This window comes from Glycine max, chromosome 7 (genome assembly GCF_000004515.6).
Source record: "Glycine max cultivar Williams 82 chromosome 7, Glycine_max_v4.0, whole genome shotgun sequence".
In the NCBI taxonomy this organism is placed as follows: Eukaryota; Viridiplantae; Streptophyta; class Magnoliopsida; order Fabales; family Fabaceae; genus Glycine; species Glycine max.
The window spans coordinates 16,070,915-16,086,323 of NC_038243.2; the positions used below are offsets into that span (position 1 = coordinate 16,070,915).

A 15,409-nucleotide genomic window follows, 5' to 3' on the forward strand; every position below is an offset into this window, starting at 1 on the left:
CTTATGTTTTACAATGAAATTTCATTTTTTTATATGCAAAATATTAATAATTAATATGTTATGTTAGTGAAAGATTCAAACTCATAATCTCTTTATTACTCCAACCCTTATATTCCTCCCTTCAACTACCGAATGACTCCCATACTTAAAATGAATAAAACATGTGCAAAATTCAATCTACTATAAACATTAAATTGATGTAGTAAGATTAGTCTACTTCAACTCTTCAATCATTAGACTATTATTCTCTTTATATTTCCTTCATTTTGTTTTTTTAGTTTGTCCTGTAGTCTCCATCTCTGCTGTAAGCCTGTAACATCGGATGTCAATGTGTACTTAACTTCATTGTTACCTAAATTATGCTTGATGTATATATGAAGGGTGCACAATGGGTCTTGTCAATCTGGTGGATAGACCTTAATCTTGCGTCCAATAAACTTTGCAGGGAAAAGAAAGGTTTTTGACTAGTCTTGTCACGTGGGACGGGCAAATTGACGCTATAAGATACAGTACAATTGTCAAAGTGAGATTGCTAAACCTATGTGAGTGGACTTTTATTTACATTATAAAGGCCCAAAACCCATAGGAAGTGTCTTATGCATGGCTTCAACTTCAGCCCAAATCAATAATCTATTAGTAATTAATCTCATACTCAAAACATGTAAAATATATACGTCATTATCTTTAAATGTATAAACCTATATTAAATTGAAACAAAAATGTAAAATTCGATTATCACGTGAAAAAATGATTACAAATTTCACTTTCAAGTAGTAAGGATTTTGTTTTCTCTCCCATTTGTTTTTATACTCTAAATTCTAAAGTATACAGATGATTTTAAATAGCTAGGAAAAGAACATCTCTAAATATGGATAGGAAGAAGAAATAAATTAAAAAAAAGTGGATTATATCATGGTACAACCAATGAGTTCAATGACATTGGTTAGGTAAGGGCGGCATGCATGTATAGATTCAGATATGTTATGTGTACTCACCTATTAATTCTAATATATCCATTTATTATTTAATTATAACTGATTTCATCTTATTTTTCATGCACCTACATTCTCATTTTGTCACCTACCTAAACATGAGGTGTTTCTATGAAAATATGCCTCTACCAATTTTCATATGCAAAACATGCATGACAATAAATAACTATCTTATGTCCGACTCAAACAACATACACAGGTACAGGTGGCCGCCATTGAACGAACCAATTATTAATTTATTAAGCACCTTACTTTAAAAACAACATCTAAACAAACAAATAGAGTCTGCATATAATATTATTAAAATAGAAGACAAAACCAAAGTATGAAGAAACCAGTGCTCTGTCAATAGTTTCAAGGGAATAAAATAAAATTCAAAACCATCCAACCCCTTGTTCCAAAAGCTCAAACCCATCAAACAAAAAGTTACACAGCAAAACCAGCTAAACAGCAGTAATACAAGAAAAGAAACAAAGTTTTTGCTCAACTTGTGTGCTATGAATGAAGGTGTTGTTGGTTCGCACGTAGCTTTCAAGGTCATACGTGTGAGCTTGCGTTGAAAATTTCCTGGCTTTGCGTGAAGAGCTGGACTCTCATCCAAAACTACTTTCTCAAACGTCATCATTTTCCCTCCAACCCTTTTTTATACCCAAGAAAATTGCTCATTATTCTCCACTCACATTCATTCATTCACTCACCCCAAAACCCAAAAACCTTTCCTTTTACTTTTTCTCAAACTGAAACATAAAAAATGGAGGGTCTTATTCCTTTTGTTTACAAGGCTATCATGCAATCCAAGGGCGACAAAGAGGGTCATCCTATAGGATCATGGCTTTGTGAGTCTCCTTACTCATACATGAGACTTCCTGGTGACTCGGGTAGGTTTCAAATTCAAGCACCAGCTGCTGCTTCACCCTCTTCCACCAACCCTAATTCTTCTTCTGCTACACAAATCATTGTTTCCTCTGGTGTTCAGTCCCCACATCAGTGTTTAACACATCGTCGAATTGCAGCATGAAAATGAACAAGTTTGTGCCTGAAGAAAAAGCCGAAGGTGCTTAATTCAAGAGTTCAAGTTTGTGCTTTCAAGTGTTGGGAATCTTGGTTCTTTGTTTCAACTTAATTTGGAGTTGTAAGCGTGTGGAAAACAACAACCAAAAGGGTCTCATACGCTTATTAGGTAGTGGTGGTATTTCAGTATTTGTAATTACGTTGTAGATATGGGTTTCTCATGCTTAAGAAATTGTTCGTGTTTTATGACCAAAGGGTCACTTGAACTATATGAGTTTTTAGACAAAATAATGAGCAAAATGTAATAGGTTTATTGTTGTAGAATAAAGCAAATAATCAATCTGCAATTGTTCGTTGTTTATTATTTTCTGATTTCGGACTTTAATTCATCTTTTGATATTTTATAGGTGATTGAAGTTTGGTTCTGCGAGAGTTAGGTTATGTTTTTTAGACTTTAGATTTTTTTTTATTAGAAGTTATACAAGAAGAAAATAAAAGGATAAGATAAAATGAGTTGTTTTTTAAATTTATAAACTAAAAAAAAACTAAAATTAACTTATACACTTACTTATTATAAAAGTCCACTCATTTAACTTTAGAAAAGTTAAAATATATTAGTTTTAATTTATAAAAGAAGTTTAATTTATGAGGAAAAAAATAACCGTCATCTAATTACTATTTATCTTTAAAATAATTATCTTAAATTAAATTAAATAATAATTTATAATTTTATGATATCATATGAGTATAAGAACATTAAACTCTTAATTTACACTTTATCTTTTTATATATATTCTCCAATGGAAAAGTTTATCTATAGTCTAAACATACTATTAGAGGTTGTAATCACTAATAAACAAAAAATTCTGATTTTATGTACGTGACCAAATTAAGGAGAAATAGTTACTAGCTAGTTATTGGAAGTATTAAACTATTCTTCGTCTAATCAGTAAAATAATTGTGTGGTTGGTTTCTTTTGAGCCCATTTGGTCAAATCTTCGCCTGATTATCATCCAACAAAATATTAATTAAAAATGTGTTTTAACTAATAACTTCACGTTTTGTCTCGGGGGCGGCTACAGCTATTGGGGAAATGTCATCATCTCATCACCAACTTCGTTTCGACAGCCTAATCCAAAACTCCTAATTTGAAAATTTCACAATTCGTACTTATTTTATCATAATAAACATTATTTTGTTCGTCTTTTTCCCACCCTTAGAATAGAAACCATATCTGTAAAAAAAAGAAAAGAAAAGAGAGAGAGAGAGAGAAGAAGAAGAAAGGAAGCATGAGAGGCTGTCCAATTTTAGAGAGCTATACTAATGTATTAACACTAGAAAAAAAAAAAAACTTTTTCGACGAAATCCAGGAATTCTAACCCAGGGAAAAGCCAGAATCTCTTTCACCTCAAAATGGAACCTCCAGTCTAATCAGAAGCATCACCAAGTGATCCATACTTGGAAATTCATCTTCTGAAGAAACCCACTAAAATTCTTCAATCAATCTACCCCTTCATCTTGAAATATTTACATACATATCATTTTATCTGTTTTGGTTAATTTTACGAACACATTATTTGAGGGGAGAAGAATCAGAATATCAAAGTATTAGGCCCTTAAGTTTGGGTGCGTGCTCTTGCTACTCGGCCCTGTGGTTGGTGGGTTCTCTCTTTTGATTAGATTTGGGCTTTGGGATAGGCACCTTCTTTAAGCGGGATTTGTTAATACAACCCCAAAATTACTAACTATACTTCTTTACTTTTTATTTTTTTAAGCAACTTCTTTGCTTTGAAAGAAATTAAAATTGCTAAATAACTTCCTGGATACAACATATGATACTATAAGTTATATTCATTAATTAAGCTTTTTATCCATTTTTTATGTTCACCACTTTTAAAAGAAATATTATATATTCTCGTGCACAAGCATGTGTACATGTAAAACATTTTTAAAAGAAGGCTTAATTAAGATTTTTATATCTGAAATATAGTCCGTTTTGGGATTATTACTTAACATTAATTTTTTTCCACCCAAATACCTGAAAAAATTTTGCATTTCATTTTACTACCCGTTGTTAGTCCACATTCATTAAGTGATGGCATGACAGACGGAATGTCATGTCATCATGCCAAGTCACTAAACACATAGGTACATGTGTCCACATCATTAATTTTGGTGTGATTATGATTCAGTGTGGCAAGGACTACACTTCCAAGATGAGGTTCGTTGACATTTTCAAATGTTGGTCATTCGCTGCCTTTGGACTCAGTTGCGATGAGGTCGAGTCTTGGCTTCCTCCGATGAGTATTCCAGAGTCAGGGCGGTGGTTCAATGACCTTGTCAGACTGAGATCTAACCTTGTCGATGCCGACGGAGAGGGAGAAAGGTTGAATCAACCGAATGGGATGATTTCCCATGAGAGTGAATCAGAGAAAGAGGATAAGTTAGTTACCGGTGGATGTGCGGCAGATTTGGTGTTGGAGGAAGAGGAGAAGGTAGTCTTAGTTTGTCTAGTGTGCTAAGATTTCAATGTTGTGATGGATGAGGCGGTCAAAATCGAAGGTGCTCAAGAGATGCTCCATCTCAGAGATTTTCGAGATGAAAGAGGATGTTGAAGAGGAGAAGTCATCGCCGGAGATCGAGATGGTGTTGAAACGTTTGTCGTTTGACACTAGCGAGGTTTCGATTAAGGTCACGAAGTTTCAGAGCAACTCGAGGCCTTAAGATCCAATGGAATTTCCTTCGATTCGGTGAAATCCTTTGGTATTTATATTAACTTGTTCATTCGTCTTCTGACAGATATGTTATTTCTTCTACAAAAACATCACCTTTGGCTTTACTCTATTCTTATATGAGATGTATGCATCATTCTCTGGGCAACCTGCATACAATGACTAGTTTGTGTCACTCTATAATGTCTTCTTTTCGTCACTTCCCATGATTGCTCTCGGCTAAATATGTTGGAGGAAACTCAAATTCCTCGAATGAGGAGAAGGAATCCATTGGCGATGAAGAAGAATGAGTTCTGGCTGGAACAAAAATTAATGACGTGGACGTCTGTGCCTACGTGTTTAGTGACTAGGCATGATGATGTGACATTTTATCTGTCATGTTATCACTTAACAGATGTAGACTAATGATGTGTAGTAAAATGAAATGCAAATTTTTTTTAGATATCTGGATGAAAAAAAAATGAATGTTCGATAGTAATCTAGAAAGAAACTATATTCTAGGTATAAAAAACTTAATTAAACATTAAAAAAATAACGATAAACGTAAAATTTCTAATTTTAAATACTTTATCAATACTTCTTATTTTTGTTTATTTTTCTTTCTCACCAGATTATAAATTCTAATACCTATTTTTTTTTTCTTTTTTGTCTTCTCTCTCAGTGGAGGTTGGATAACATTGTAAGTGGTCATCAAACATTTTCCTTTTTAAAATCAAAATCTCACCATAGAATTGATTCCTGTGCAAGAATTGTGTAGATCCTATGGAAGCTTGGAAAACTACAAATTTAATGCATAGAAAAAAGTTCAAAAGTCAATGCCACTATGATAGGTATAAAAAAATCAAATATATCATGTTATTTTTTAAAATTGGTTACATTATTAAAAATATATTTTTCCTATTAAATAATTTTTTATATTTTTTTTACTCTGGTTGAAAAAGGAATTAAATAATAAATCAATTTAAAGAAAAAAAATCTTCAAAAATGAAATAAAACTCCTTTTTAATCAATGTAAAAGAATACAAAAATAATATGAAGAAATTAATTGAAAAATAACTTTTTTTGTTCCTTTTCTTGTGTAATTTAACATTTTATGTCTTTTCCTAGGTACAAGAAACTATAAACGTAAGTTATGTGAAAGAAACATTTTCATATAATCATTACGGATTTGAATCCTCTCATGTGAAATTCTTGCCATGTGAAATCTTTAATTAAAATAACATAAAAAAAATAATAAAAAAGACATGAGGTTTGGATGAAGGAGATTTACACATAAAAGGATTCAAAACAACAATGTGACATGAGAGGATTCATTTCCAAAAATTAATCAATAATTTGAATTTTTAAAATATTTTTGTCAGAAAGATCCGATTCTCTTTTTCAATGCGTTAAATTAGGCAAAAATAAAACTTTAATTACTACTTTTATTTGTTATTTCTATTTTGTATTACTTTACCCTTCATTTCTTATTTTAATTTCAATTTCTTCCTCTAATTTTATATTTTTTTTATAAACAATTAGATTTGATGCACTCAATTAGAGAGATTCCCAAAAATTTAACTAAATAATATTTATATATTATCAAATGACATAATTCTGCTCCATCGAATTTCTTAACAAGTAATGTATATTGCCAACTAGAATATTAAAATCATAGGAGCCAGGAGAAAAATAAAGTGATTTTCAAACTTTTGAGTTAACTCGTTAATTCTTAGAGTTTATTTACTCTTTGTTAATTGATCATTTAGAAATAATTCTTTTTTAATACACTTTGGATTGATTTTATAAATTTTAAATAAACTTGATAGATTTTTGAGTTTACTATTGAGTCAATAAGTTAAAAAAATTAAACCAAAATGTAAGTCATTTTGAATTGTTTTTTGTCTATCTAGTATTCAACATACTTTCATTTAGTGTGTTATTCTCAAATACAAAAATTCTCATCTTTAATAATATGAAACTCTTTTTTATGATAATATCAAATCTTTGATGAGAATGATCTACCACTATTATAATACTTATAAATTATTAATTAATAATAATACATTACTAGATTTGGTTATTTAAGTATTGTAAAATTTATGATTTATTATATTACTTTATTATATTTTTAAATTGTTTAATTATTATATTATTTATAGATATTTTATTATTATTTTATATAAAATGGACTATTATGAGTATATGAATTGAGTTCAGTAGTCCAATTTATAAAATTTTCATAACTTTATTTTAGGTACGAGGTTAAGCAAGTGGACGCTAGCAACCTCTGTTTTCCGCCGAGGCGCCAACCATATGCTAGATTCTAGGATCATTTTCATTTCTTCCATAAAGTAAACTTCACAATCGATGACATACCCACCAAACAATAAAATCACAGCATTTTTCATTTTATGAACCATTACAAGTTAAAAACTAATCATACTAATCTACATTTATTCTTCCACACCATCCAATAGATCTTCCATGAGGATATTTGAGTAGTTCATTCTTCCACCCATAGATTATTTGGTTAGAAAGAAAATGAAAGGAAAAAAAAATATTTTCTTTTCTCTTATTTAAATTACATAGAAAGAGAAACAAGTATATAAATAACAAAATATCTCTGTTCAAAATTAGATCGATGGAACATATGAGAGATTCATTTGGATGCTTTCCTTCTTTTGTACGTTACCCGCTTCTAAATGACACAAGCAACGACAACTACCACGTGTTTCTTTCTCTAATTAATGTTTTTTTTCTTCTTCCAGTTTTTAACAACAAACAATTTTCGTTAAATTATGTTTAGCCGAGATTTTTTATAGCTTAACAATTACTTTAAACTTAATTAAACACAAAAAAGTTTTAAAAATAAAATAAAATTTGGCTTACAAAAAAAAATTATTTATCTTAAAATCTTTTTTAAAAGTCAAAGTTTTATTTCTTTGCCCACATCTATTAGTTCACTAAGATAGAGTAAGAGATTAAGGTATTCAATTTATTTTTAAAAGCTATTTCATTTTTTAAATTTACCTTTTTCCTTTTGTTATAAAAAATAATTAAAATTTTTAAATTTTAAAAAATTTTATTCTTCAAGAAGAATTAATTAAAACTAAAAAACATTACGCCAAAGAGAACCTTGTCATTTATATATTATCATATGTCATATTTCTGCTCCATTCATGTATATAATAATATACATCATCATAGGGTTTCAAAAGTTGCCAAGTGCAACAAAACCATTGGAGCCAGGAGAAAAGCAAACAATAATTTCAAGTACGAGGTTAAGCAAGTGGACGCTAGCTAGCAACCTCGATCTCTTTTTTCCCCAACCATGCGCATTTGCCTATGCCAGATTCTAGGATTGATTTTCATTTCTACCATAAAGTAAACTACACAACCAATGACCGTGGCCCCCTAATAAAATCACAACATATATATGCATTTTCCACTTCATGAACCATTAATTACAAGTTAAAGTGTTAAACACTAACAAGTACAACACAAACCTAGCCACAATATTCATTCCTCCACGTACCATCGAACATTAATTTCTTTCATGAGGATCTTAAATCTCTCTCTTTTGGTCCTCACATTTACCATTTCCCTATCTTCCTTCTCATTTGTCAATGCTTTCAAACGTTGTCCAACTTGTGGCCAAACTAGAGTGCCATACCCATTGAGCACTGCCCCAAACTGTGGTGACCCATCCTACAAGATTCGCTGCACTGGAGGAACACTCTTCTTCGACTCCATCAATGGTTTCTCTTATGCGATCACCGCCATCAACCCCACTACGCAGCGTTTCATTCTCCACCCATCAGGTTTCTTAAACAACACGTGCATGTCCACCGATTTCCCAAACAAAGGGATTTGGCTCGACACCAACTCCCCCTTCAACATTACCTCCAGCAACACGGTGGTCCTCTTAAACTGCTCTAACAACGTCTTTACCACACCGCGGAACTGCTCGTTATCGAGCATTTGCCACAAGTATGTGAAAGAAAATGATGTGGCAGCAAAAATATGCGGGCCACGGAGTCATGCCCCGCAGACATGCTGCCACATCAAAACTGGTGGGTCTGTCACTGCTTATAGGATAAGGGTGAGGAAGGAACGGTGTTCCGCGTATTTTAGCTTTCCCAATTTGGATCCTTCTTTGCCGGTGAGTATGTGGCGGCCAGGGGTGGAACTAGAGTGGGAGTTGCCGGAGGAGCCGTCGTGCAGAGTTAATGAAGATTGCTTGGATTTGGAAAACTCCGTTTGTTCGCCGAATCCGATGATCGGTGGATCGAGGAAGTGCATGTGCAAGCGTGGCTATGAATGGTATTCTGTAAACGGAATATGTCAAAGTAAGTAAAACAATACTGTTCATACAACATGAAATTTAGATCCAACTCACTAAATGTTTTCCCGTCATTTTTTTTAATTAAAATTAGAGTTGTATTTCTGTGTTCTATTTTTTTTTTTTACATATTTTAGATATTCTATGTTCATTCTTAATATAAACCTTTATTATGCAAATATGGTGGTAAAACTTTAATTCTTATAACACCAAACTACATTTAAGTTTTATTCTTCCGTGAGTTTATTAAATATTTTCTTAAACCTAAGAATTATATGTTTGTGTGTGTGTTTTTATATGATAATATCCTTTTTAAGAAATATTCTTTTTTTTCTTCAATTAATGTTCTTAATTAAATTACATAAAATTTGTCATACGTGAAATATTATAGTTCTTTTTGTTTTCTTTAAGTTAATGGTAAAGCATTAAGTGTTTTTAGAATAAGCATGAAAAATATTAAATGCTAGGATAATTTTTATTGCTAGTGTCTTTACATAGTACAAATAATACATGTTATTATACATGTACATGAAATAATTTTATCCCTTCATACTTTTTTTTTTCATTTCAAATTCAGACGTGTGTATGTGGATGAGTTTATCTCAGTTTTTTTTATTTTTTATAATACGACATAGTTGTCTCTCTTATTTTATTAACAATTTAACCCTACAATTCGTTATGCGTAAGATTTGGATATTTTAAGCAACTCTCACTAATATATGACACATCGATAACGTATTTTTTTTTATTGATTGAACTGTCTATAATGCCTCGTATGCTTAGTATAGATCCACAATATTATATTATTAATTTAATATTAATTTTAGTGAATAACGATTATGTTATAATAGTCTGTAAAGACTGTAGTGTCTTTTACATATGATGAATTAGTTAGTGTTAAAGTAGTTTCTGCTTAGTATGTATTTAAGGGACAAGAATCAAAATCTGACAAATTAATTCAGCATTGTTGACTGATTTGTGTTGGTTGTCTTCAGTACGTAGTTTTGCTAATTAAATTATAAATTACTTTGAAAAACACATCACTTAATTTGTTTATTTTTATTTTTTTGGTGTTGTTAACTGAAGTAAGATTATAAGAAAAATGAATATGATTTTTAAAATTTAAATAGTAACTATATCTTAAAAATTAGTTCATCATATTCTCACTACCATTACTAGTTAATATTTATCTCCTATAATAATAATAATAATAATAATAATAAAAGTAAAAGAAACAATAAAAGTATATTGCTTAAATCATATAACTCTTATAACCCATATACGTGTCGATTACTTATTGTAAATAAAGTTTCTTCTGCTTATTAAGAAAAAGGTAAAATTACAATTTTGATTACCTTAATTATTTTTAATTTTGATTTTAGTTTCTATTTAAATTTATTCATAAATTTAGTCCCTTAATTATGTTAAATCTTATAAATATGATTCTCAAGCTCAATTTAAACGTTGATTGTTACAAAAAAAACATTGATGATCAATAAAAAAATGTTAGAACTAACTCTTTGGACGCACCTTTTAATTGTGACACGTGACGATTAATGTTTCTTTGTGATGGTCAACATTTAAATGTGAGTTTGGGAATCACATTATAGGATTTGATATAATTGAGGGACTAAATTCATAAATAAATTTTAAAAAAGACTAAAATCAAAATTGAAAACAACTAAAAAAAATGTAATTTTACCTATGAAAAGAAAACCCTTTATATATAGGTGCACCATTCGTCTTGAGTAGTGTTTTACGGTACATTTTCTAACACGCGCAAGTATACTTAATTTGTCCTTTTCTAATCGATAAGCACTAGAACATTAATTGCTGCTTTGAGTAGTAGTTTATAAAAAGATATTATCAAACATGGCCATGTGGATTTTGAAGTCAAAGGCTAGCTTAATTGATTAGTTTTATTCATAATGCTCACGCATGATTAAGAACTTTTCATATATACCTAGACTGTCTTTTCCATGATTTATGCCCTTAAATCTGACAATTTTGAATATTTTCAACAATAAACAAGTATGCATTTACATTAAACAGATTGCACACAGTTAGTATTATATATGAAAATATAAGCTCTGGTCTTCGATTAACTAAAATTAATTAATCATGCTCGTATTAATTATGGCCATAACTCACAAGTTTAAACTCATTTAAGTAACGTGGCCTATGTGCGTACGTATGTATAATTGCAGCAGAAAGAATGGTAGTAAATTAATCATTTGAGCGAATTGCACTAGCCTCTGTGAGAGAAAGTACTTTAACTTAGTACAATGACCTATAAATGATTTTCTTTATAAGTTGTTCCATAATTTTTTTGAAGAATAGATATTAATTGACCAAAAAGTACGTACTTTCCTTCTTATTATATAGATCCTACAGAGTTTTGATTCAAAACTAAAGCCCCAGAATTTTTCATTTCCCTTTTCTATTCAGACATCAAGTGTGAACATGGAAGAGGATGCAAGCGTCGTAACAAGAAAACTTCGCTTATCGGAGGTAACTTCATCGGATCCAGACACCAATTATAAATATTATCATATTTTTGTAAAACTTCCTTTTAGGACTTTTGACCTTTTGCACTAGGCGTCTCAACATAGACAGTGAAATCTATCGAATTTTGAGCATGCATGTGCCGGAATCCATCGCAATAATCTGAACATATACTATAACTAGTCGATCTCAAATTTTAGGTATAATTAATTTATACAATAATCTGACTTCTGAGTAGTATATAATTTCTCATCTACAAGTTTTGAATCAAATACAAGTCGGACCCACCTTTAAAATTTAAACCAGAATAGTATATTTTTCTTGTTAGTTATTATCATATCATCTCTTAAATAACTATAATTTTTTTTTTTATTTCTTTCTCTCTCACAGGACATATAGTAAATACGATTTTGGGTGTGTTCAAATATATTTATCTTATTTTTTATTCCTTATCTCATATTTAAGTCCACAAAAATTGCCTTAAAAATAGGTTTCACTCAGATACATCCATTTATCAAGATATAATATCTAATACAAATTCTATAGACACAATACTAAACGTACGGTAGTCACAAAAACAGTATGGGGAAAGTAAACGTGGGCAGTAGTCACGGAAGGTTTTTGCCCTATTTTTTTATATTTGAGAATATATTTTTAATTTTTATAATATATTCTTTATTATTAATTAAAATTTATTAAAAAATATAAATAATGTGCTTCTCACATTACATTTTATGAGTTCTATTCATAATTTTCTAATTTTAAAATAATACTAAAGAGTTAATTATTAAAAAAATATGATAGGACGATAAATTATTAACCATTTATTTATGTAAAAGAAAATTGTGACAAAGAACAGAACGTGTTAAGTGTTACTAACGTTCCTATGTGATAAAAAGAACAATTATATTTGGACTTTCACTATTTTGAAAAACCCATTAATATTTTTCATTTTTTTTCATCTATCTTTTTTATCGTATCATGAATATATATTTTTTGTCTTTTTTCTTGTCAACTAGCATTTGTTTTCCATATATATTGTTCCAATAATAAACCAAAAGAAAATCTCGCTATTGTGAAATTTCAGGCACAACATTGTTTGCAATCGCCACGCTAACAACGGCCATGATCACAACATTGGTGTTATACCTTCGTAGGCAAAGGATCAAAGGAGAAACCGAACAAAGCCTAAGCAGGGCACGCGACATATTAAACGCAAACAATAGTGGCGGCAGATCCGCAAAGATCTTCACCATGAAAGAGCTCACAAAGGCAACAAGCAACTTCTCCAAAGCCAACCTCCTAGGTTTCGGCGGCTTCGGTGAGGTCTTCAAAGGAACCCTAGACGACGGAACCATCACAGCCATCAAGAGAGCCAAACCCGGCAACATAAGAGGCATAGACCAAATCCTCAACGAGGTCAAAATCCTCTGCCAAGTCAACCACAGAAGCCTCGTGAGACTGTTAGGGTGTTGTGTTGAACTTCCCGAGCCCCTTCTTGTGTACGAATACGTCCCCAATGGAACCCTTTTCGAGCACCTTCACCACCACCACCACAACAACAACTCTAGTAAAGGGATTCGACTCGGGTGGCATTCGAGATTGCGAATCGCGCACCAAACCGCTGAAGGAATTGCATATCTTCACAATGCAGCTGTGCCAAGAATTTACCATAGAGATATAAAATCTAGTAACATTCTTTTGGATGATAACCTTGATGCCAAGGTTTCTGACTTTGGTCTTTCTAGGTTGGTTGTGAGTGATGCAACACACATAACCACGTGTGCTAAGGGGACATTAGGGTATCTTGACCCGGAATACTATGTGAACTTTCAGCTCACGGATAAGAGTGATGTGTATAGCTTTGGCGTGGTTTTGTTGGAGCTTTTGACTTCGAAGAAGGCGATTGATTTCAATAGGGAAGAGGAGGATGTGAACTTGGTGGTTTTGATTAAGAGGGCTTTGAGGGAAGGGAGGTTGATGGATAATGTTGATCCTATGCTGAAGAGTGGTGATAGTAGGTTGGAGTTGGAAACTATGAAGGCGTTTGGGGCTCTTGCTATTGCGTGCTTGGATGATCGGAGGAAGAATAGACCTACGATGAAAGATATTGCTGATGAGATTGAGTGCATTATTGGCATTCTTGTTGGTGCTAAGGTTGATGGTTTGGGGGTTTAGGATTGGGAACTCATTGGTCATTACTCTATCTATATATTATTTTTTTGTCATAATGTTTTTGGTGTCAAGTATTACCGATTTTAGCTGTCACTAATCTTGCCAAGAAACATGCCACCTTTAGCTCAATCTTTCACTTTGAGTTCCATTAATTAATGTTTAACCAAACTCAGACAAGTAAAGTTAGCAAAAGTAAGGAAATTTAAATTTGAACTTCTGCGCAAAAACTAAGAAGGCACGAACTCAACACCGTCTCTTAATTAGTAGCCTTGAACACCTAATCTCTTCCACTAGAGCTTAAAAGTTAATTTCTGTTGGAAGTGCTCTCCTACTGCTCTTTGTGCAAATTGTTGAATTCTGTTTTTCTATTAGTTTTCTGTTATTTGTTAAGTTTCTGTTGTTTGTTAGTTTTCTGTTTTTTTTTTTTTTCTGTTAAGACAGCTAGCTTTATATAGATTGTTCCTCTGTATATTCAGAAAGATTTTGAATAATGAGAATTCATGAGCACAACGCTCTTTCTCTTCCAAATCTATCTTTTTCACATGGTATTAGTTGAAACTTTCCCTTCCGGTGTGATCTTTGATCATCCTTGCAACCATTGCTGTTGTTGCAATTTCTTCACCTTGCATCGAAATTCTTCAAGCTTCCTCCTCGATTAATCATGGCTGACAATGCTGTTTTTAATAATGAAGCTTTTGCAAAATTGTTGAATCCCTATTATACTCATCCCAATGAAAATCCTGCAGGTGTTGCTATTGTTGCTCAAGTTCTCAATGGTGGAAATTACCACTCGTGGTCGCGTGCTATGCTCCTTGTCTTAAAGACCAAGAAAAAGGTCCAGTTTGTGGATGATTCTTTGCCTCGTCCTGCTCTTAATGATCTTAATTTCACTATATGGGATCATTGTAATACCTTGATGATTTCATGGCTTCATCATTTTCTTGATCTAGAAATCTTGCAAACCATTATGTGGATGGAGACTGCATCAGATATCTAGAATACTCTTAAGAAACGCTATTATCAAGGAGATGTATTTCATATTAGTGACTTACAAGAAGAAATTTATCTGCTTAAATAAGGTGATGCTACTATCACTACTTACTTTACAAAATTAATAGGTTTAATCCAAGAATTAGACAACTTTCGCCCTATTCCTTCATGCACATGTGCTGTTGTTTGTGCTTGTGATATCATTCCTGTTATTAAGAGGTGTAGAGAAGGTGATTATGTGATTTGATTCTTAAGGGGCCTCAATGAACAATATTCTATAGTTAGATCAAATATAATGATGATCGACCCCCTCCCTGATTTAGACAAAGTTTTTTCTATCCTCATTCAACAAGAGAGGAAACTGGTTGTTTAGTTTGATGATTCTAGAGTTTTTGCTCAAGGGATACCAGCCATGGTACTTATGGCAGAGGCAGAGGTCGTGGAGGCCATACATCAGGTGGAACAGGTAGAGGTAGAAGCTCAAAGATATGCACTTATTGTAACAAAACAAGTCATATGGTAGACACTTGTTACAAAAAACATGGTTACCCTCCTCACTTGCATAGAGGAGGTGTTATCAATCAGTACTTTATGGATGATCAAGAAATTGAAGATGATCTACAATCTCTCAGACAGAAAGAGGTGTCTGCAGATGCTTCATCTGTAGCTTTCACACCAAA

At 31.9% G+C, this 15,409-nt stretch overlaps 2 protein-coding genes across 3 annotated transcripts; both read left to right on the forward strand.

Annotated features, from left to right (window-relative positions):
- The first annotated feature begins 1,666 nt into the window (after positions 1-1,666).
- LOC100306193 (uncharacterized) lies at positions 1,667-2,397 on the forward strand. Its single transcript, NM_001364579.1, has one exon. It carries the CDS (start codon positions 1,744-1,746, stop codon positions 2,008-2,010), a length of 267 nt encoding a protein of 88 aa, NP_001351508.1. The 5' UTR covers positions 1,667-1,743; the 3' UTR covers positions 2,011-2,397.
- A 5,543-nt stretch (positions 2,398-7,940) lies between these two features.
- Positions 7,941-13,875, forward strand: LOC100775709 (wall-associated receptor kinase-like 15). 2 transcript variants are annotated; one of them, XM_041017044.1, is made up of 3 exons: positions 7,941-9,066; positions 11,508-11,570; positions 12,652-13,875. In XM_041017044.1, the coding sequence occupies exons 1-3, from the start codon at positions 8,274-8,276 to the stop codon at positions 13,740-13,742; spliced, it is 1,947 nt and encodes a 648-aa protein (XP_040872978.1). In that variant the 5' UTR covers positions 7,941-8,273; the 3' UTR covers positions 13,743-13,875. The 2 variants fall into 2 exon arrangements, with proteins under 2 accessions (XP_040872978.1, XP_040872979.1); XM_041017045.1 differs by lacking the exon at positions 11,508-11,570.
- Positions 13,876-15,409: the final 1,534 nt, after the last annotated feature.

Coding starts and splice junctions, on each gene's coding strand:
- LOC100306193 (NM_001364579.1), top strand. CDS start 1,744: ATGGAGGGTCTTATTCCTTTTGTTTACAAGGCTATCATGCAATCCAAG.
- LOC100775709 (XM_041017044.1), top strand. CDS start 8,274: ATGAGGATCTTAAATCTCTCTCTTTTGGTCCTCACATTTACCATTTCC. Junction 9,067..11,507: donor TGTAAACGGAATATGTCAAA/GTAAGTAAAACA, acceptor TTTTCTATTCAG/ACATCAAGTGTGAACATGGA. Junction 11,571..12,651: donor GAAAACTTCGCTTATCGGAG/GTAACTTCATCG, acceptor GTGAAATTTCAG/GCACAACATTGTTTGCAATC.